The sequence below is a fragment of the Lutzomyia longipalpis genome, chromosome 1, assembly GCF_024334085.1.
Source record: "Lutzomyia longipalpis isolate SR_M1_2022 chromosome 1, ASM2433408v1".
NCBI classification, from domain to species: domain Eukaryota; kingdom Metazoa; phylum Arthropoda; class Insecta; order Diptera; family Psychodidae; genus Lutzomyia; species Lutzomyia longipalpis.
In genome coordinates this window covers 30,095,433-30,117,480 of record NC_074707.1, presented here as the reverse complement: position 1 = coordinate 30,117,480, position 22,048 = coordinate 30,095,433, and the positions used below count along the sequence as shown (strand labels likewise).

The 22,048-nt window shown below is 35.1% G+C and overlaps 1 protein-coding gene across 1 annotated transcript in view; it reads left to right on the top strand.

Annotated features, from left to right (window-relative positions):
- The first annotated feature begins 8,086 nt into the window (after positions 1 to 8,086).
- The window catches only part of LOC129785850 (headcase protein), an 82,593-nt gene continuing 68,631 nt past the window's right edge, over positions 8,087 to 22,048 (top strand). Inside the window, exon 1 of the mRNA XM_055820494.1 lies at positions 8,087 to 10,048. Coding sequence (XP_055676469.1) covers positions 9,255 to 10,048 — 794 coding nt within the window. The 5' untranslated portion in view covers positions 8,087 to 9,254. The remainder of the gene's footprint in view (positions 10,049 to 22,048) is intronic.

Here is a 22,048-nt window from a genome sequence, read left to right as displayed (position 1 = left end):
GGCATGTCTGTCTGGTTCGAGGACGCAAATTCGCTCAATGAGGCTTTCTCTTTGGCACTGCAGCACTACTGCCTCGAACAATTAGATCAACTTTGATGGGGATATAGCAATAAAATATAGCAACGAGACTTGGATTAAAGTGCTCACACACAATATTCTCATTTGGCGTTTCCTTCACACATTGAATTATAAATATTTAAGCACGAACTGGCAGTAAAAAAATTAAATTATTGTTATTTATTGTGCACATACACCATAACCATAGGATCATAAAAAGTATGCGATGCAGCAGCACTGAATTTGAACAATTTTTACGAAAATGACTCCCCATCATTTGCGCTTGTTCAAGTTCAAATGGATTTATGGAAATAAATTGTATATTTTAACTGGTAAATGAGTGAGACACGCTGTGAGGGGATCAAATTTCATTTTTGTGTCATTAAAATTAATTAAAATTCATACTAAACTGCCACAATTCGGTAAAATTATTTCAAAGAGAAACATATACGCACACAATAATTAACAAAATATATTATTACAAAAGAATGAAAATACAAAAAGTCTGACTCTGGAGCACGTCCAACGATTGTGGGGCCTAAGCAGAAATTAAAATGTCCAACACTTTAATTTATGTATCTCTAAATGATCTTATACCCAAAATAGGACTATTGTAACCTAAATTCACAAACATGTCGAAAATTTATACAAAGTGGCAATTGTGACTTCTCTCTGTTTTACAGCTTTTGCGTTACCACGAGGGCCAGATGGAGGAGGTCTCAAGCTGCTGATCAGCGAATTAGAATTGCCAAAGCAGATGGCTGAAGAATTAGGTCAGAAATTGGCGTAATTTATCCCTAGAGGAAGTAAGTATTTGCAAACCTGTTTATATAGGAAACAGTGGGACTACATATTACAGCCCTTATATGCATATCTGCTGCGTAGCTATGTTTTCTTTACAACAAGTTTTCAAAAAACATTTATTTTTAAATCATATAATAATCATTATTCTCTTTTATTACACATTTAAATCAAATTATCACATTTATTATAAATAATTAACAATGTACTAATTATAATATAAGCATTCTATTCATTAGATTTCAGTTCTCACATCGTATCTTTATTATTAACATTTTTAATGAGATCTGTTAATACAGAAATAATTGATATTAATTTAGTAAATACTTACTTAAATTACACGGATGATTACGCTTATCATGAGTCTCCCTTCAATAATTTAATTACTACTTTTTTTTTTATTTTCTGAACTTTCTCTATATGTAATGTGCATAACGTCTTTTATTTTAAATTTATAAGAAACTTTATTAAATTTTCTTAAAATGTTGTACTGAATATTAGATGTATGTACTGCGTGAACCCTGTGTAAAATACATAGTTGTATTTTTTGAAAAAAAAAGTTAAGTTAAACCCTAAGTTTCTGCATTTTCCCCAGTTTATAGATAGGTGGTGCCTTTCACGATCAACTTTACGTTTAGGGGAACGTGGCCCAATTCGGACCACCGCCCAATTGCGACCTCCCCTTTTTCTCGTAAATGACGAAATATTATAAAATTAGTTTCACTACATTATGAAGATATTATAGTAAGATAATGTTAGCGCCTAAAATAAATTAATTTGGTACACAACAGGGCAAATTAAAAATCAAAATTCATTTTCAGCACTTGGTCGACATTTTCTGATTTTAGAAACTAAGTTGATATGAGTTTTTTTCCCACTATTATGTCTCATATTATGCCGCGTTTCTGTAGCTTAGAGGGTCTAGTTTATTACTTGATTTACAATTTTTTGAAAGATTTTAGGTACTTTAAGTAATTAAGTGAAAATATAATACATGCAGAATGGTTTAATTGCGACCCCCAAAATGTTTCAATTCGGACCGTCTATTTCCACCACTCACCACGGTGAAGCTGTTGCGCGTGCGTGTAGTAGTGTAGAAGTGTCTTTCTCACACAGACCGCGCTGTGTTTTGATTTCAGGAAAATCAATATTTTTTCACGTTTCTTGGAAGTTTTTTCGCCGTGAAAATATTCCTAAAGCCAAAGGGGAGTGCAATTAGTGTAATTTATGCATTCCTCAGAAGAATTTTCGTGGATTTTCTGCGAATTACGTCAGTGAGTGCGCAATTGTCGGTGTGTGTGAAATTCCGTGTAGTCACCTCAAGGGCGAAATGTCAAAACAAATGTGGGGAAAATTGAAAATAAATTCTTGATTTTCCGGCTTTTCCGTGTATTTCATGGCAGTTTTCCTATTTATAGTAGTGATAAAAGTGACCTACTAGTGAAAAACCAACAAATTACGGCAAAAAAAGGGGGTCGCAATTAGAACACTCGGGGGGTCGCAATTAGAACACCGTGGTGAAAAAGTGCAATTTTAGCACCTTTTTTTAATTCGACTATTACTCAGAACAGGTAAGAGTTAGAATGTTTGCATCTATAGAACAAAGTTAGCCTATTAAATGACCTTTCCAATGGTACCAAACTTGGAAAGATTAAATTCATTTTAATATGACTTTTTTCAATCCTTCTGAAACAGAATTTAGGGGGTCGCAATTGGGCCACGTTCCCCTACATGTTGAATTTTGAGAATGAATTTTTACCTTGAATGGCAAGGTGTTTTTTGGAATGAATTTTGGGGTATGCTTTTAGTGTGCAGAGAAAGAAACATGGAAAACAAGTTTAGATAAAGGGTTAGTCTTCCAAAAAATATTCTCATTCCCCACAATTTGTGGCACAGTCAAGTAGGAATTTATCCATTGGCACGAAGTTGTTTTTCTCTTTCCACTCAACTTATGATATTTTAATAATAATGGAAGCATCCCATAAGGTGAATTAGTGTGGTGTTTTGGTTGACGGAACAACGCAAGGTGTTTCCCAACATTGAAGTATTTATTCTTCCCTTCCCTCCTGAAAAACAACTAATTAATTCTTCAATTTAGATACATTCATTCCCAGTAAGGGAAACCCCATGGAACTGTGAAATTAGGTCAAAATATGAATTTTAATTGATGCTTTTTTTCACCCAATGAGTTACTTTATCATATGGCGCTTGAAATTTAATTTATTCTTCCATTCTTTTCCTTCTCCAGAGAGACAAATAAACAAGAGATTATCCCAATATAAAGTATATTCATGAGTTTGAAGGCTATTTCCATACACAATTAATTTGTTTATATTTCTTTCGGAGAATAGATTAATTGATGTTCCATGAAATGCCTCATTTCTACCACATAAAGTCCCAATTTATTTTTACAAGTGCTCTGTGGTCCTCAGCCAATGATTTAATTGACTAATTGGAGAGTCTTTCTGTCAATTATGGATTCATTTCATAAAAATATTTATTTAAAATGGGTTTTTTCCTAGACCGGAAAATACTGACTATGATTCGACTTTCCTGCGCAGAGCCTTTGGGTAATAGAGAACTTCAATAGTTAGTTAGGAGAGGAGCGTGTTCGTCCTTTTCTCCACAAAAAATTCCTTGAAATTTAGTTTTATGTCATATGTCAAGTAATTATTTTTTCTTTGAATAAGAATAAAGCATGTTTGATGTAAATTTGGACAAGCCTTGGCCAATTCCATTTGGCAATGTATGAACTTGTGATGCTAAGTGTGATTTAGTGATGACGGATCTTGATTAATGGGATCTGTCGTCTCCTCCATAATATCACTGTGTGGACTGAAATAGAATTTATCTTCTAATTCTTTTCTCTCTGGCGTTTGCGATATTTCTTTGGACATATCAATGGATTGGATCTGTTGGTGCCTAAAAAGTGACCAAACTCACAAATTCAGGCATGAAAAGATATCATGATAAATCCAATGCTTTGTTTGAATGAATAAATTTTCTTTAGGTGTTGGATATGAAACTACGTAAGATACATAAAATTTTTCTTTGATTTTAAATATTTATTTCAGAATTATCCTTAAGGTTTTGTTTTTAAATATATATATTTTTTAATTTCTTGAAATGAATTATTTTTATTTCGCAAAACATAATTCAGAAATCATGTCCTGCTAAAATATTTCTTTCTGGTTACATATGAGGAAAATGGAAAAAGAAGAAAATGCTGAAAATTTTCAAACTATGCGTAACTCCGGGAATCACAAAGAGATAATGTTGCGACATTTTATGAAATGTTTATTGCTTGAAGATGATATATTCGGCGTTGAAAGGGTGCGCCTAATCCATCCGTGGGACGTCATTCTCGAACTCAAATATTTTTGTTGATGAAATGTCTTATCTCTGCATAATGTTTTGTGAGTGGAGCCCTTTAAAAAGAACGCCCAAGCATAGAAAGATAGGGGTATTTTCAATAAAATTCTACTGCGGTAATTTAGGTGAAAAATACAGCTTTTTATTGGACAGTGTGACTTTCAAATGGTGCGTATATCAGCGAGTGATGATAATTATTGTCAATATAGATTGTACTTAATCGATATTATAAATTCAAGAAATGAAAGCAAACATCTGCTTGCCACGCTCGAATATCCAACGAACAAACGAATATTTGTCCAGAAATTCCACAATCACTCCATAGAACGGCAGAACGAAAGCTGTATATGAGGAAAAGACTCAAAGTCATCACCAATACGATCACGCTAAGATCGCGCCTTCGTTCATGAGCTGTGCCATTAATATTGTCGTAGCCCGATTACAAATGTGGGAATAAGCTGGGAATTAAAGAATAAATCAACATTGCCCGGACGTATTCCATATGTGAGGGTATAGAGTGGAGGAGTGTATAGCTATGTTCCCTTTCAGCATATACTCAGGCACTATGTCTTCCACGAAATTATATTTGGGTCACCTTCTGGATGATGAGAATTCTCTCTTCTTCCCCGGAACTCCTACCCATTTTCGGGGGATTTAGTGTGGAATTGCGATAAATTTATGAGAAAAATAATTAATATATACATACGTTGTGGATCCAGCGATTATATTTTTCACACACAACAACCGAAAATACAAGTCAAATATTTTAATTTCTCCTTCAGAGACCGCCTTCTCGCCAAGTCGCAAGAGGCCTTGGATATCTTCACGTTTTTGTAGTGATGTTGATTTTTCTTTCCATTCGAAGAAATGAGTAATTTGAGCAGAAACGACAAAGATGCATTTTGTACACCAAGTTTTCCCCTTTTGCATTAGTAATTTGTAGCAGATGAGGAAAATTCAAATGCTCAGAACGATATATATTTTCTAAGCAACTGCGTCACAAGTAATCCCATCGTTCCTATAAGCATGTTACATTGACGACGTAATTTGAAATTCGGATTCTCAAATCTGCTTCCGATTATGCTTGCAGCGATGTGGCGGAATTGCGTCGCAGAAAAAAATCCTCATTCACTGGATAAAGGGGCCTTGAAAGCTGTAGAAATTCACCTACAATATCTCAAACTTTATATATACATATACGATTTTTTTTTTGCTTTTTTATTGCTTCTTCTTCGCTCTCTTGCAGATACTCTTCGCTCTTTTGTGGTGCTTTTCAAGGTTTTCTCTCATGGAATTCTCTATTGTGAATTAATATTGCAATTTTGAGATCTCTTCCATGTTGTAGCATGTAGATATTTTATAATAGGGGTATATACTATGTATGTATGCATAGAATATTTTAACCTAATTACGGTGGAATTAGGTTTTATCTTTCACGTTAGCTACTGAAAAACAAGTTAATGTTATACACGTTTGATGGTTCTTTTAATTTTTTTTCCATAAAATATGAGGTATAAATAGAATAACCCCTTTTCCACTTTTTTTCTGAGAATTCTTAAAGACCTACCTTTTCTAGATTATTCATTCCTTTTATTGGCTATTTAATGCAATTAAAAAGCATCTTGAAGAACTTTTTTTTTTAATTTTCGTTGAAGTTTGTAATTTCTCTTAAATTTTCAGCATAGAAAGTCGTTTAAAGAAACCTACCTACCTATTACTTTAAAATTATAATTTTTAGAATTAAATATAGGTATATTCTTACTTTTTTTTAGAGTTAATCCTATTCACCCCATTTAGCGATAGGTGAAATAAATGTAGGTAATGATTTTTTTAATTTGTCTTTTTTATTCCTCAAAATTTTATGTTTGCTTAGAAGTTGTATTATTTTTTTTTCTAAGCTATTCTTTATAGAGTTTTCTTTTAAAGTTTGTTGTTAGTTTTAATAAGGAGAACAGAATTTTACTGATTAAAACTTTCATTACCTTTTCCTGAACTTTGTTAAAATTATTCTATTAAAACTTTCTTTTAAAAAAAAAAATTAACATGATCCGTATCTATAGCGGAGAGCGGGGCAAAAAATCCACTTAAGGGTTTGGAAAAAGTTCAAAAAATCATATTTCCTATCTAGATGAAATTAAATGATGTGAGAAAGAGTTGTAGGTCAAACAATGTCCAAAAGAATTGAGCTGTAAATTTAACTTTATCTATTTGGAAAATATGACATTTTTAGCTTTTTCCAAACCCTTAAGTGACTTTTTTGCCCCGCCCTCCCTTAAAAATTGCCTTATGTGTTCCTCATAAATTGCAAACTGGCATGATAGTTATCCCCTCAACAACAGTGTTCTAGAAATTTCCCCTCAATTTTCCCTTCGGTTGCTTTGCGTGTCGGATTAAACATGAACTTGCTCTTCCCCTTGGCATCTCTGCTAAACTTGGAAAAGCCAGATGCGAAAGAAAAATTTCTGTATGTTATCTGAATATATGTAAAATTCTTAGTTTGCAGTGAAAAATTTGCTTTTTGGAAATTCAATGAATTTAAGTCAGGACTCTTTAAAAAAAAGCATGGGAAGAATTTCCTCATTCCAGTTCAATGGAGCAGATTTTCACATCATATGGAAGTCATTATTTAGCGTAAATAGAGTGGAGTGTTTTTTGGCTGAGATAGGCGTAAAAGGATCGTAAATCATGTTTTCCTATACACTTGTCTTGTGGGTGAAAAGTCATATTTGAAACAAGACGTAGTTTAGGAAGTCTTCTCTGCCACTATGTATATATCTTGCAAAGAACTATGTATGCAAAAATACTTTACGCAATTTTTTGGTACTTCGTGACAAAAATTGCAGGGAATGTGGTGGAAAATGACAGTGAAATTGCACTTCAAGGCCAATCAGAAGCTGAGAATGGTGATTTTTCAAGAAAAAGAGCTTTTCCACAGTGGGGAGAAAGCACGCGAAGCCCCCATTCGTCTCACTCGCACATGACGCTTGCAATGCCGGTAAACGTGGTGCACGAGAGTGAAAAGTTCTGGCATTGGCAATGACGGGCATCGCGACGGAGATCATGCAACGCATGCGCATGTGAAAAGTGAAAAAAAAGGAAGCGGAATTCATGAAAATGCGCCCCGCTGTGAGACGCTTTCCTGGAGTAAATTTTTATTATCATATCTTTATATCTTTTCATTTTTTTGTGAAAATTCGCAAAATCTTTGAGCTTTTGAGCAACATTTAGCGAGCTTTTCACGTGAAATGGGGAAATGCTATATATAGTGAGAGGATGCAGTAGACACGAAGGAAAAGTCGGTAGCGGAAGGGGTAGTCAATAAGGAAGCTGGCAAGGCGAAAGTATAGAGGGGGATACTCTTCGTAGCAACGAGGGGTAGACGATCCCTTCCCGATGCTCCTGGAAGCGACACACCATCACATGCGAAAAGCACGCGATTCCTTTCATTTTCATCGTCCACCAATCGTCATTTCAGGGCCACTTTCCCCTTCAATTTTCGCTACGAGACCGGCTTCAGCATCGCAGCTACCTATCCATGTGCGCGCAACATGGAGGGATACCGCAGTAGTGTTTGTTGATGGCTCATAAAATGCACCAACACATGAGGGAAATATATATAGCAACACTGTAGTCTCGTATGCAATGTGAGACAGTATGGACTGCGTTTCGCATACAAGCAGTCAGTGTAGTGCCTGAAATAAAAAAACTGAAAATGATTTCATGCTTATTCCGCCGGGAACATATGTGTGAGTGATGCAAATACACTTGCATTTCCATCAGCTTTCCCAGTCGTATTCTTTATACTACATATACATGTAGCTGCCGCAAAATTACTTCAGTTTCGTTTTCGCTTTTCGCCGTTCAGTTCAGTACAGAGCGAGTAGCGATAGTGATCGGTGCGCGTGTATTCTTTTCACATAAAACAACTCCTTATAGTAACTATATTTCATATAAAAAAAAAACACATTAAAGATGAGGAAAATCTAAAATAAATTTTAAAAAATACAATTCTAAAAAAAGTGTATAAAAAAGAAGAATTCTAAATAAAATCAGAACTTTTCTAAAAAAAAAAGTGAAGGCAGATTTGGAGGAAGATGAAAAAATATTGAAGCGATTTTTGCTGAATTTGCACATCCAACACAAATTGTCGCAAATGCCGGTAGAAGAATTCGCTGAAATCATCAAACATCTCTTCATTTATCTGAATTCTCTGTGTGTAGAGACACGAAAATTGAGTGTTTTGAGTTTATAAAATATAAAATGAACTAATGAGACAATTTTCTAATGAATTTTCATAAAAAAATAGTGAATTTGTTGAGAAGGCGAGATAATTAATATTTCATTTTTATATTATATATTATATAAAATTATAATATATAGCGAAGAAAAATCAAGCAAATGAGAGTAGAAATACAAAAAAAACAACAAAACTAAATAATGACTGTGACATTCAGAATATAGGAAGCAAATTCTACCAATTTATTGAAATGTTCTCAGGAAGTGTTTTTGAGTGATTTTTGAACAGTAAAATAGTAGAAAAGGAAAAAAAGTTTTCGTATTCATTGAGAAGTGAAGGAGTAGATGGTATATAAACTCATATGTATATTCTCAATTTCTTGGACGTTTTCATATAAGACATTGCTCTTATATATCATAAGATTTGTAACTAATAAAAATCAACCACAATTAATATTGTGTAATTTGTAATTATAGAATTTTGTACTTTTATACGGTTTTGTACTTTTATATGTAATGCTAAAAGCTCTATCAATTAGATATCGTAAGACATTTTGTGAGTAAGAACTTTTGTGCACTTTTGAACATTATAATTCTCCTGATTTGGTGAAGAAGATTCAAGTCTTTTCACCTGGAGAAAAAAAGTGAGAAATCAGGGTTTCAAGGCGAACGTGCGTGAGGAATTACACGATTTTTTGGTGAGAGTGTGTTGAGGAACCGCTACGAAAATAGCTACCTTAGCTACTGCGTTCCACCCGCTCCAGCATCAGCACTACCCGCTGCTTGCAATGGCTCCGCGGAGGAACAACGGCGCCCACCACTCATCAGTGGTTGAGATGCACAATCTTCTCGGCATGGATCCAGATAGTCTCGATGCAGCACCTACTGGAAGCCCAGGGGCAACTGCAGACCCCACGTCTGCCTTACGCTGTTGCGTGCCCACTGGGGAATGCCTGAAGGCGGGTGCCCTGGATCTGGGACTCATTGGTCTGGATGATGTTCGCGAGTGTGTTCGTGTTGTATGCAACAATGAGCAATGCACAGCCGGGCAGTTTATGCACCGCGAATGCTTTGAATCTTGGGAGCAGGGTGTGCTATCATACCTAAAGTCAATTGGACGTGCTCGTTCATGGTCTGACCGCCAGCGTCAGCAGAATCTGTGGACAAAGAAGGGGTATGATTTAGTATTTAAGGCATGCTCCTGCAAATGCGGCAGGGGGCATCTGAAGAAGGATCTCGATTGGGTACCACCAGCAGCATCCGGTACCTACGGGCGCACCGACGACGAAGCAAATAAGAAGAAAAAGAAACGCAATCGGAACAATCAGAAACCGATTTTGCTCATTTCAACTGGCACCTCAAATGCCTACCATCCCAACAGTCAAATCAATGGGACTGCAAATAACGCTATTATGGCACCTCAGGAGATACGTACTCGTACCGGCTCTCTATCATCCAGCAATGGATCAACATCGCCTCCGGCGTCAGCATCTAGTGAGCTGAGTATCTCACCCATACACAATGGCACTGCTGGTGGGAAGAAGCATAAATCCAAGATTGAGCTCCACTCTGAACGGGTTCGGTAAGTAATCAAACTCCCCTTTGCTCTTTACCACCCAGATTACAAGCTAATCATCAATCTCTCCCTCTTTCAAATCATTTGTCTATATATAGCAAGATATAGGTAACATGTGCAAATATTTTATTTACATCATATTGTTAGTCTTCGCAAGTATCTTTTCCAACTTCATATCCCTTGACTCTCTACCAAACCCTTGATGTAGTATCTTGATAATATTTTTCCCCTTATGTAGTATAGAAGAAAAATTGCGTCGGCTTCTGCGTAACATGGGTGTTTTCCACTGAGAGTTTCTTTCCTTTTTCCTACCCTTATATTAAAACATCGACAATCCCACAGCCTTTTCGGTAGGTCAAGGTGAACGAGAGGAAGGAAAGCTGAAAGTAAATCGGTGAGAGACAAAATAGGCAATTTCTTTCCCTTATGCCTTACTCTCGTCGGTGTAGAGTACATGGTGTGGTGAGCCCCATATATACCGGAGAAAAGGTACATCAATTTCGTCTGCTCTACGGCGCGTGTCTCGAAAATTGTGAAAACTAAATCCACGACAAGGGTTTCCCCAATTATCAACAAGAAAGCCTGAATACCTTTTCCTTGAGGGTTAAAATTGTCAAATCATTCATAATAATCACGGCCATAAGATGACTTGTGACGGAAGAAACTGCCTTTTAAATTAAAATCTTTAATTCAAAGAAAGGAAAGGGAGAACGAGAAGTGAATTTAATACCCCCATCTTCGAGACCTTGAAATTTAAATTACAAAAGGGGGTAGGATATCCCTCACCCGGGAAACCCCGTATGCGTATAGGAGAAATGAGGAAAAATATACCGAATACTTCGCAGCAAGTCTTCAAATTACTTATATATTTAAGCGCACCCTCATTTTGATTGCGAAGGGATATGATGAAATACAGAGGGTGAACTCTTGGTGGAGAGTTTCGTGACTCACTCAGAGGGTGGTTTTTTTTCTAGGTTGCTCTACGGGACGAAGAGAAAAGTGTATTTACTGTGGATAAAAAAATAGGAAGTCATTCTATGGATTGAAGATGAAATTCCTCACGAATACCGTCAAATTCGTGGCTCAATTGAGTTTCTTATACAGGTTTCCTTCAACAATTCTTCCCCCTTCGTGCTGATTACCACTCTTGGAATGTGAGATAATTAGCAATTATACTGCACATAGTCGCTTTATCGCATCATGTCATGACGATCTGCCTGAGAATGAATCCATCTGCTATTTTCCAGCTCACTTTTCTCTCTGCTCGTCAGTAAGAGAAGATTCTTTCCGAGAATGCTTAGTTCAACTGAACTTATATAGTGCACCAATTATAAATGCTGGCAATCTATTTTGAGCTCACATACCCGGATTACGACACAATAACCCCTATGTCCTTGAATCCTGATGACATTATTTAGTGCCGTCGCTTGATCCTCTCCGTGGCGATATGTACAAGAAATATGTGCGCTTGTGAAATCTTAAATAGCACATAGTGATCTCTGCACGCTTCCATCAAAGATAATCTCAAAATAGATGATCTCTTTCATACCTCCCCCCATGCATGGGTACCAATTGAACTTGCACGGAGAGGGCATTTTTGCAGAAGAAATTGTGATTTGGCGTGCAAGAACTATGGAGGAAAAAAATAATGATTCTATTTGAAGTCTTCATAGTTGATTTCTTCTTTTATACTTGGTTACCTCTTTGATAATTTTATAGTAGGAAAAAAATGCGTTGCTGAATTATTTTAAAACGAAATATAAGAGAAAAAATCGCTTTGAATTTTTAATGATCCGTGTGCTTTACGCCTGTGGATGGCTGGAAATTTTAGCAAGTCTGAGAGAATTAATTAGTGAGAATGTTAGTAAAAAATGTCTGTCTATGCGTTGTTCTAATCTTCACAGAACTCCAACATGGATGCATAAAAGATCACTTAATCATACTGCGTGTGGTTCAACTAACTCCATTATCATCTCGTCTTCACCAGATGATCGTGATATTAGTGCGACAGGCGTTTCCCACTATTGTGTGCACCTCCCTCATTTTTACGATTGCGGCAAAGAAATTAAAAGCATAGTTGTGATGTTGTCGGGTGATTAATTGAGTGCGTAGAGATTGTGGTTGGAGGTATGCATGTTTTCTCACATGTATGGTGCTATCGGCATAGGAATTGTGTGAAAAGACGTTAGATCTGGGGGTCTTGGGCGAAATGCGAGTCTCGCCACAGTGACCGCATCCAGCATAATTCACAGCACCGCATGCAGTGACTGCATAATTTCGATTTCTTTGCGCGGTATTGAGCCATGCATGAGTGTGCCCTTGAAAGAGGTAGCAGCCAGCCACCCGGTAGCACTGATTCTCTGCACATATGCACACGACCAAGTGCACCGACACTCTGATGCACACAATTGCATCGCGCCGATGAGTAAATGGCCGCCAGTGCATCGGTGCATCGCTCCAGCGCATTGGCGGAGACGTGTGTGGGATGCGGAGTTGATGCTGGCTGATGGCCGGAGTTGCGTCAAGGCCATGCTTCACTGTGCATCCAGAATGCATTCACTAACATACATTTTGCAGCCGAACCCCATCCTCCAGAGGTTGCCATGTAGCGCATCTTCTGAAAGAAATTTCTCGAGGAATGTGAATTTCCAAGAGAAAATTTTTAATGTGCTACAATTTTTTCTAAACACTATTTTCTTGAAAATTGGCGAAATTAAAAATGGTCTATTCTTGTTCTTTTGATGAGAGAGAAAGAATAAAAAATTTAAATTAACTAAAATTAAATTAAAAATTAAAAAAAGAACTATCAATTTTGAGCTATGCTTTTAGAGATTTTCAAAGATCAGTTCAAGTTTCTAACTAAGATCTATCTTATTCTCAAGTTAGGTAAACAAGAATTTTGAATTTAAAAAGAAATTATATATTAATATCTGAATAAAATCGTAAATATTTTATGATCTTTTTATGTAAATATTTAATTATAATTAATAAATTAGTTTTAAAATCGTTATTTAAAACATGTTATAATACTTTAATCGTAATTCCTTAAGTTGTATTGCAAATCTTTATTACTACTATGTGTATGAAAGAGATAATGTCATCATTGTTTGAGTTCTTTTCGTCTTGAATTTATTGCATAAAGTTAAAATCTTTACAATAAATTTCCATTAACATACATAATTGAATGTTACCTCGAGATCAAGTTTATCATACAAAAAAAAATATTGCCTTCACTTTTTCTCATACTCAAAAGAAAAATAAAATTAAAACTCATTCAGTTCCATTCTCTTGTTGTTGATAAAGAGCTGATAAATTCGCATAAAAGTGCAGGTGTAGGAAGGAGTTATCCATGTATATTTTTTTTTATCCTTTCTATATAGGAAAGTTGACTTTTAACGGAAAATTGCGGTGGTTTTGCAAAAAAGAAAATTGCCACAAATTGCTTAAGAATTTAGTTCGTGAGTTATAAAAGGAAAGTTGAGAGGATGGTCATTGGAAATTATGTGGTTCTTTCCTACCCTATTCTTCCATTGCATATTACTCCCATTGAAGTGAGAATTGCAGTGGATGCAGAAATGGCTTCAATGAACAAATCGCGTTTGCTCATGTGTGACTCTTCGCGTCCGTTGAGTGAGCTTTGCAGGAGAAAAACCGCAAAATTATTGAACATTGTCTGAAACAATTTACAGCCATTTGTACTTGTTAATGGCAAGCGGCGCGATGCATTTTACATTTTGTACATATTTAAATTATATATTATATACATATGTACATATATATAAAATGTACTTGATGAGTTGCATACGTAGCATGAGTATTTGTTTAAGGGATACCTCCAACCAGACTTGTTGCAATACAATGGTATACCTAGTATATAGAATATGCAATAGTGTGGAGTGATTCAAAGGCAGAATGCACCGAGTGACGTATTGTGCGCAAAGAGATGCATCTGATACTGTTTCGGGGTGCAATTAAATCGTAGCAATAAAAATGAGTTTTTCGCTCCAAAAAATTAATTTCCAGAAAAATAGCACATATTTTCGTATTAACTGTCAGTTGTAATTTAAATTTATTGCAGCCAGCACGAAATGTGGCCATCACATTGAATTTAACAAATTGACTTTCCAGTGCTCTTTTTGCCCTGTGCACGAACACTCACCCAACACTTTGTGTGTCCCCGAAAAATTTTTATAAAACTTATTTTAGAGCAAACACATCGGCCCAGAGGCACTTTTTTTTCAGTGTAAAGTGGAGTTTTGCTAAAAAAGCGAGACTGTTTGCGTCCCAATGGAGGAATTGCAGATGGTGCAATGTGCATTTTTGTCATGGCTCCGCAGCTGTGAGTACATCTCCGGAGTGAGCGTGAGTGATGAGCCCCAAATGCGGGCCAAATTTGGCAGCCACAAGTCGCTGAGCAACAATTAATTCACTCCACCAGTGAACAAACTCGCGCGAAATGTGCGTAAAGGAAAGAACTAATTAAATTTTATTGATGGACACAATTTTACGAGTGTTGCATTTATTGCTCCCAAACATTTCACAGGCAGCAATTTTGAACCCTACAGAAATTTCATGCAATTTCATCCAAAGATGGTGTTAATGACAAACAGTTCGAAGAAAGCCTGACTCGCTAGTTAGTTCCCTTTTACGTAAGTTAGCTTTAAGGGTTTTAATGGAGCACTTTTCAGAATATTTTACGGTTCATTTGCTGAACTGTGTGAAAGTTTTTCAGGCAAACCAGAATAATTATTACTTAAAAACTAAAATCTTATTAAATTTTACTAAAGATTTCTTATTTTTCACTGAAAAATTAAATCCTAGAGAAGATGAAGAATTTATTTTATTTTAAATTGCATTTAGTGATGAAAAATTTCTAATTACATCATAATTCACATCTTAATTCTTCACTTAATTCTACCTCAAAACTTGTCTTCTTCACAAGCATCTTTTCACTTTCTCAATTGGCAATTGCTCAATTGCTGCAAAATTTATTTTCAATTAAACTTGGAGCATACAATAAAGTGGCTGTCTGAAAGTTCGTCTCACAGGCTCCTCGCACTCTTGAGTGCTTACGGCAAATATTAAATATTTTCAGAATAAGCTCTGTGCAATATACATATTATAAGATGGTGTTATTTTTAACTGCAATTTGCGTGGGGGAACGATTACAAAATTCAGTCAAGAGTATTAAATTTATGTAACTCCAATATAATATGTAGTATATCGTGGCAAAGAGACACTGGAAACGCAGAAAAGATTATTTCTCCTTTTATTTTCTTCTCTCTTGAAAAGAAGCATGACAAGAAATTATATCGATTGAGTCTCGGTGGCAGAAATCCTCGTGGGCAGCAAGAGAACTGGTTCTTCACCTTATATCAATTTTGTAAATGCTATTATAGCAACATATTTCTCGTCCCAATATTTGCACATTATGCCATACAGAGGTTGAAAATTCACACGGACATGGTAAATCAGTTTCAGAGAGTGTGGCGAAAAAAAAAGTCTTCTCCTTTTTATTATTGGGGAATGTTGTGACAATGTTGGCAAAATGTATTTTCACAAACTTGTCGAAATAGAATTTAAAATTGAATTTATCGATAGGAGAGCTCGTATGTACTAGTATACGGTGAAGTGAAATTGTTTGTGCCGTGGGAAGGGTAACTTCTTGTTACCCACACTGATGAGAATAACTTTTCTGGAAAAGTCCTTTAGGGTGTTTTTCCATGGTACGAATAGAATTTCCTGCCAACAACAAAATCAATTTACCAAATTTAGTCGAAATTTTCTTTTTTTTACCTACATTTTTTTTTATTAATCGATAAAATCTGACGTGAAAGCGCTGAACAAGGTAGTATTTGAATTAATAATTTAGATTTGTAAATGTTAATGCTATAAATTTAATAAAATAATAAAAAGGATATACCTTGGAAAAATTATATGGAGAAAAATAATTTAAAAGAAACTACAAAGTATCGCTTTTAGTTTGCTTGCTACTTTGCCCGACCTTCCCCTATGTTCTTGAGTTTTCGCATAAAACAGTGACACTCCCTTCCGTGAGTAAATATTTAACTTTTTATTAGTGAAAATGTAGAATGTCGCAGTGTAAATTCTAATTATCACCTCTTTCATTGCACGTACATAATCTTACAATGAAGCAACCAGGCGTCTCCATTTTTCCTTATCATTCGCATTTTACTTAAATTGTACATTTAAACAATCTTACGTAATATAGGAATTGACATTGAATTGACTAAATTGTCCAAGTCATTGGATAAATTTGACTATATGCATATGCATTTATTTTTTGTCGAGGTGAAACTTTAAAATTTTTCCCTTAGGTTTTGTTTAACATTATTTAATACAGTGCAAACATTAGCTCGTTACACCAACGTAATCATTCCATTTGTCGCATTACAGTGTAAAGGATCCTCTTTGCTCTCATTTAAAACACCAAAGCACCTTGCAGAGGTGACATGAAAATTGGTGGTGAGACAAAATGAAACCATAAGTGGCTTCAAAGAGCCGTGAGAAGGATGTTTGAGATTAGAGAGTCACTCCAGAAAATGTATATTCATGGGAAATAATTAAAATTTTATGATGATTATGTTCTTCTGTGCATTGCAATGCACATCGTGAGAGTGCGCGCCTTTTAGTGCCATCATCCGAGTGAAAATGATTAAAGTGGTGAAAGTGTTCTCTCTGGCTTCACACAGAATCTACCCACCTGACTGCACATTAATTCCAGCGAGACTGACTTCTAATGACACCGAAGAGACTCCTTTGAGGGTGGTTAAAATATTACGAAAAGTCAGCACACTAAAAGGCGCATTTTGTATATATGCGGGGATTGTTGTGCATTTCAAACGATGAATATGGTGTTGCCTGTGCAATTAACAGTCAAAGCAGCACTTGAAGAAATATTTTTCGCACACCCCACAAAAAGTCTCTTATTACACTTTTGTTCCCATAGTACAACAGGAAGATGCCACAAGTGTTTGCATATTCTTTCACTAAAGCTCCCACCATATTTTTTTATTTTGCAAAAAATGCCTCTTTCCTAAATTCTATTTGCAAATTAAATGAGCAACTTTTTATCTATAATGTACTATTTGCACAATGCATTAAAGAACTTTATGGATAGTGTTATCAAAATTTCAACTCGTTTTTTTTATTTTTATGTACTTCCGCCTAAGAACAAGTTTTTTTTTCATTCTCACACAATAATTGCCAAAAAAAACTAGTGACATAAGTATGTAGTGTAGTAATAAAATAAATAGAGCACAAAATAAATGAAAACAATAGCAATGTCAAAGGAAAACACCTCCATGGGTAGCAACAACTTTTTTTTTTGAGGAAACACACTAAATTGAGGAAAAATACACAAAATATTGCAATTAAAATGAGAGAAAATTAGCATATCAACCCATACAAGCTTAATGAATAAAACAAGTCGTTCCAACTCACTGAAATTCACATTATCACCGCCAAAATTACAATTAATTCAAGGCCGCGAAAGGAATGTTTTCGATTTTAAATTCCCATCGCTGTTTACCCGTAGCAAGCTCGTATAAAGTTTGTATTTTGCCTTTTTTGCCAAAATTTTAAATGTTATTTTCTTAGATGAAAATGAAGCTTTTGTGTAAGAGAAGAAGAAAATCATAGTAGATGGAAAGAACTGAAATTTTATGAGAAGCTTGTGGATAAAACAAAAATTTAAAATTTTTCAATGTTTCGATATTATCGCATTATTCTTAAGTATTTGAGATAATGAAGAATTAACTTTTTTTCGTATAGATATACAATTATCAAAATTTTAGATAGACTACACAATATATGTACATATAGGTAAAAGAACTCCAATATGTTGGGATACACTAAAGTCCAATAGTTATGCAACTTTGTTTTTCCATAGTGAAATCAGGTGATGTTTGTTGATTAGACTTTCATTCATACCATGACCGCGGCGTGGGACAAAATTTATGTGAGAAAAATTAGAATCTGTCATCATACTAAAAGCAGAGAATCACGCGATTGCGATGGTGAATGGTATTTGCAACAAATTAAATGATGATAATGGTAACTATTAATGCCTAGAAAAATGATTGTTCGCCCATGTCAAATGGGAGTCACAAAGAGTAATCATAGCACAAGAGTCCATGATAATTGAATTTCGATGTTCACCAACCAGCAGAGTGTGTCTTGTTTTCGGGACACTTCTTCTGGCAATTAAATGTATTTAACTAAATTGTCTTAATTTACTTTCCATGTCTTTTTTGTGCTTCGTTTTTGCCCTCTGTGCCTCACGCTTTTTCGGCCATGTGCCTTCTTTGACACTGCATTGCCAATCGTGGCCTCAGTGACATCCCCATGATGGAGCGAAGCTTCAGCGCTCTGACCCACATCATCTTTTCATATTTTAGAATTGTCGAGTAGGGACTGGGGAAGGGCGAAAAGGTGATTATAGGCAGGCCGGAAATAGAATGCACGTATACTCTTTTAGCTACTGATACTGGTACGATGATGGTTCCGGTGGAAGATTTCAACCATAAAGCTTTCACACAGGTGTACACACCGCAATTTTTCTCTATTGCCTTTGTGTGTGGATTAAACAACATATACCACCTACTTCTTGGATAGAAATTTCTGAACTTTTATTTTTTTTTGGCTAGGCCCAATACAAGTCAGTGTAACAAGTCTCGCATTGTTGAAGACAATTAACCATAGTATTATGTACTCGTACGTTATGTATATATGTGCAAGTTAAAAGTATTACCTACCTACATATCGTAAGTCTTCACGCTTTACCCAGCAGCAAGGTTAAAATTGGTTGTAGTGCTGAGTGAGGAGTCATTCATTAAAAAATACATTATAATACACATAATATATAATAGTAGTGTATCCAGTACCATAACAATAAAAATTCTGGTCTTAATTAATAAATAGCGTTAAAAAAATTGTTACGTAATTCGCAATTTTCGCGCACAGTGTTCTGTTGTTTTGAATATCGCCACATGAGAAGGCAAAGCGTGAAAAAAGCGACACTCAAATGGGAGTTTTTGAACAAATAAAAAAAAGAATTTAAATTCTAAAATAAAGCACACTCACGAGAAAATGCTTCTCGTGGACAAAGAGTATCATTCTGTGCAAGTGATTCTCTCGGCATAGGTGTGTAATCTCGATTATGTGTTTTTTTTTGCGCCATTGTTGTTTTATGTTAATTATCTCTGTGTGTCTAGAAAAGGGGATTATATTGAATTAATGATATGTATATGAAGCCATAAACAATCAAATCACTCATTTCGCGCGTAACTTTGTGCGGGTTCCGTGAGGTCAGCACGATTTATGAGTATAACAAGCACCAATAAAATATTTATTTAATAAATGCCCCAAGTAGAATTGACTATTTCATCAATTTGACCTCCAAAAAAAAAACTCAGATGCTAATATGCATATCATTTTCGTATTATAATTTAAATGACAATTGCAAATTTTTGCAACGTGATATTTTTTCTACATAACAATCTTCAAAATCTATCTTCTTTGACGGGCGTGTTCAGTTCATTCTTGTATCATATTTCTTTATTTATCCATTCCAGAATATTCTATCTTAATTATCTAAATATTTTCTGTGGAAAAAACTTCCATTTTATTTAAGTGCAAAGTACGCAATTCTTGATAAAAACTGTTTACTTAATAATATCATTTAAATTACAAAATTTAAAATGAAACAGAGTTCAAAAATTAATTGAAAATAATTTATTGGTGGGAAGTATCTTGCGTCATTTTGTGTGCTAGAGAGGATCACCTCGATTAATGCAGAAATTAAACCATTTTTGTTAATAAAAAAGTAAAATTGAAACGTTCAAAATTGATCTTCTATCGTAACGCTTTGTGTGCCTCTTTACCTCTTTTTTTTACACAATGCTATAGCCACTTTACAAAATTAACATTTTCTCATGTCAAATGCGACTGGATAAGTAAATGTGACACGATGACCTTTAGCCAAAAATAGCCAAAAAATAAATAATTTGGCGAGCATGAGATTGTCGTCGCTGCCACAGAGGAATCTCATATTAAAATAACACATTGTTGCTCTCACAGATACGAGAGTACTGATAAGTTGAAACTCTTTATACAGGGTCTTTTCTCCTTTTGGTGGCAAAATACAGCCATACTTTTCATAAATTTGCATACAATTGTGAAGAATGTCAATGGAGGAATATATTTTGTAAAATTTTATGGCATCGACTTTGAGATTTTGTTAAATATTTGCAAGAATGATTTCAAAGATATTCCTTATAAAGGTGTTGTTAAATCCATTAAATTGTATTGAAAAATTTGAGAATTTTTAATCTAAAGCCATATGTGACACATTTGCTCTTAAATTCAAAATTTTAATCTTCATCTCACATTTAGATCTTTAGACTAAAATTTACAATTTTCTTCCACAGAAAATTTTTGGTCTTCTATATATTTTTCTCTTGCAAATGAAGAATATTATCTAAATCTCCACAAGGAAATCTTAATCTAATTTCACATCGAGTTTCATACCACAGAAATTAATAATTAATTTGCAATTTTGTTTTTGTGCCATAGAATTACTTTTAAAGTGATTCGGGTGATAAAATAGAAAAAAATGAAACAAATTTAACTGATTACATTAAATTGATCGGAAAATATTAAATCAGATTAACCAAAATTATTTTTCACTGTCTTTTCTTTACACATGTACATAAATTGCCTACATGTATTTGCTTTTACGAGAAAATTCCCCAACATAATTCTCGCATAATTCACATTAACATTCTAGACAAGTTCGATGGTGAATTGCTAAAGAATGTGAATTATTTCTTGAAACTTTGTGATATTTTTCACAAGTTACTGGAATAGTTTGGTGGGTGGCAATAAAAGATGAGGACAATCGGTTCTTGGTACTTTTTCGGAACAGTAGCCAGCCAGCCATCTGTACAATGTTGCATGGTGTGTTGATGATTTCGTTTTTGATTTTTTTTCTACTTCCCCCCATTGCGATCATCTCCCAGTTTGAATTATATTCTGAGCCACGATTTATTCATCCACTTAATCCGCCGTATGTGCTCCATCTCGCTCTGTTTCGCGCAAAGACTCCCTCTCATTTGGGCTTCCCGCGAAGTCGTTCCTTTTCTTTGGATTATATAAGAGAGTCAAAATACACGATGGGAATGAAGAAAATGAAAATGAAATTGGGATCTAAAACATTCTCTCTGTACGCTGCTTAACTTCCACTCAAATGCACTCACAATGATTTAGTGGCTCCCAAAATATTGCGGATGAAACGATTTATAATCCCCCAAGCTCACATACAGCTTCAAAATTGATACGAAATCTCTTCACATTGTTGTATATAAGCTCCACACAACTCTCTCCTTTTGCCTCTTCTTATACGGATGGCATCAGAAGAAAACGTACAAAAGAACAATATAAATTCACAAGATTGTCCTTGAAAATGTTTCAAATAAATCGCGTATGTGTTTTTCTCCTCACGTCTACCTTTCATAGGTGTAAGAGAGATTGAAAGATAACTTTTAATGTGGTACGAATGCTAAGGAAAGGTGCCACACCTTTCGCAAATTTCGTAAAAACACATCGGAATTTAAACGTGTGCTCCCGCTTGTAATATCTATTCAATCCTCCAGATAATTATATAGTTCTAATACTGCAGCACTTAGAGCTGCTATTAAGATTAAGATTTAACCATTGTGACACCTCAACCGTGAAATTCTAATTAAGAAAACACTCAGTGTCGCAATCAATCTTGCGCCTCTTTTTGGTATCTCTTTGCCTCCATTGTCTGGTGTGTCAGTCTATGAATTTCCCATTACAACAGCCACGATTTGTGCATTATTTGACTGTGGAAATTACAGATAATAAATTCTTCTCGACTCTTTTGTTCCCTCACGAAGCGTCCGTGGAATCCGAAATGGGTGAACTCACTGCTGAAATACACATCTTTGATTTCTTACCTAT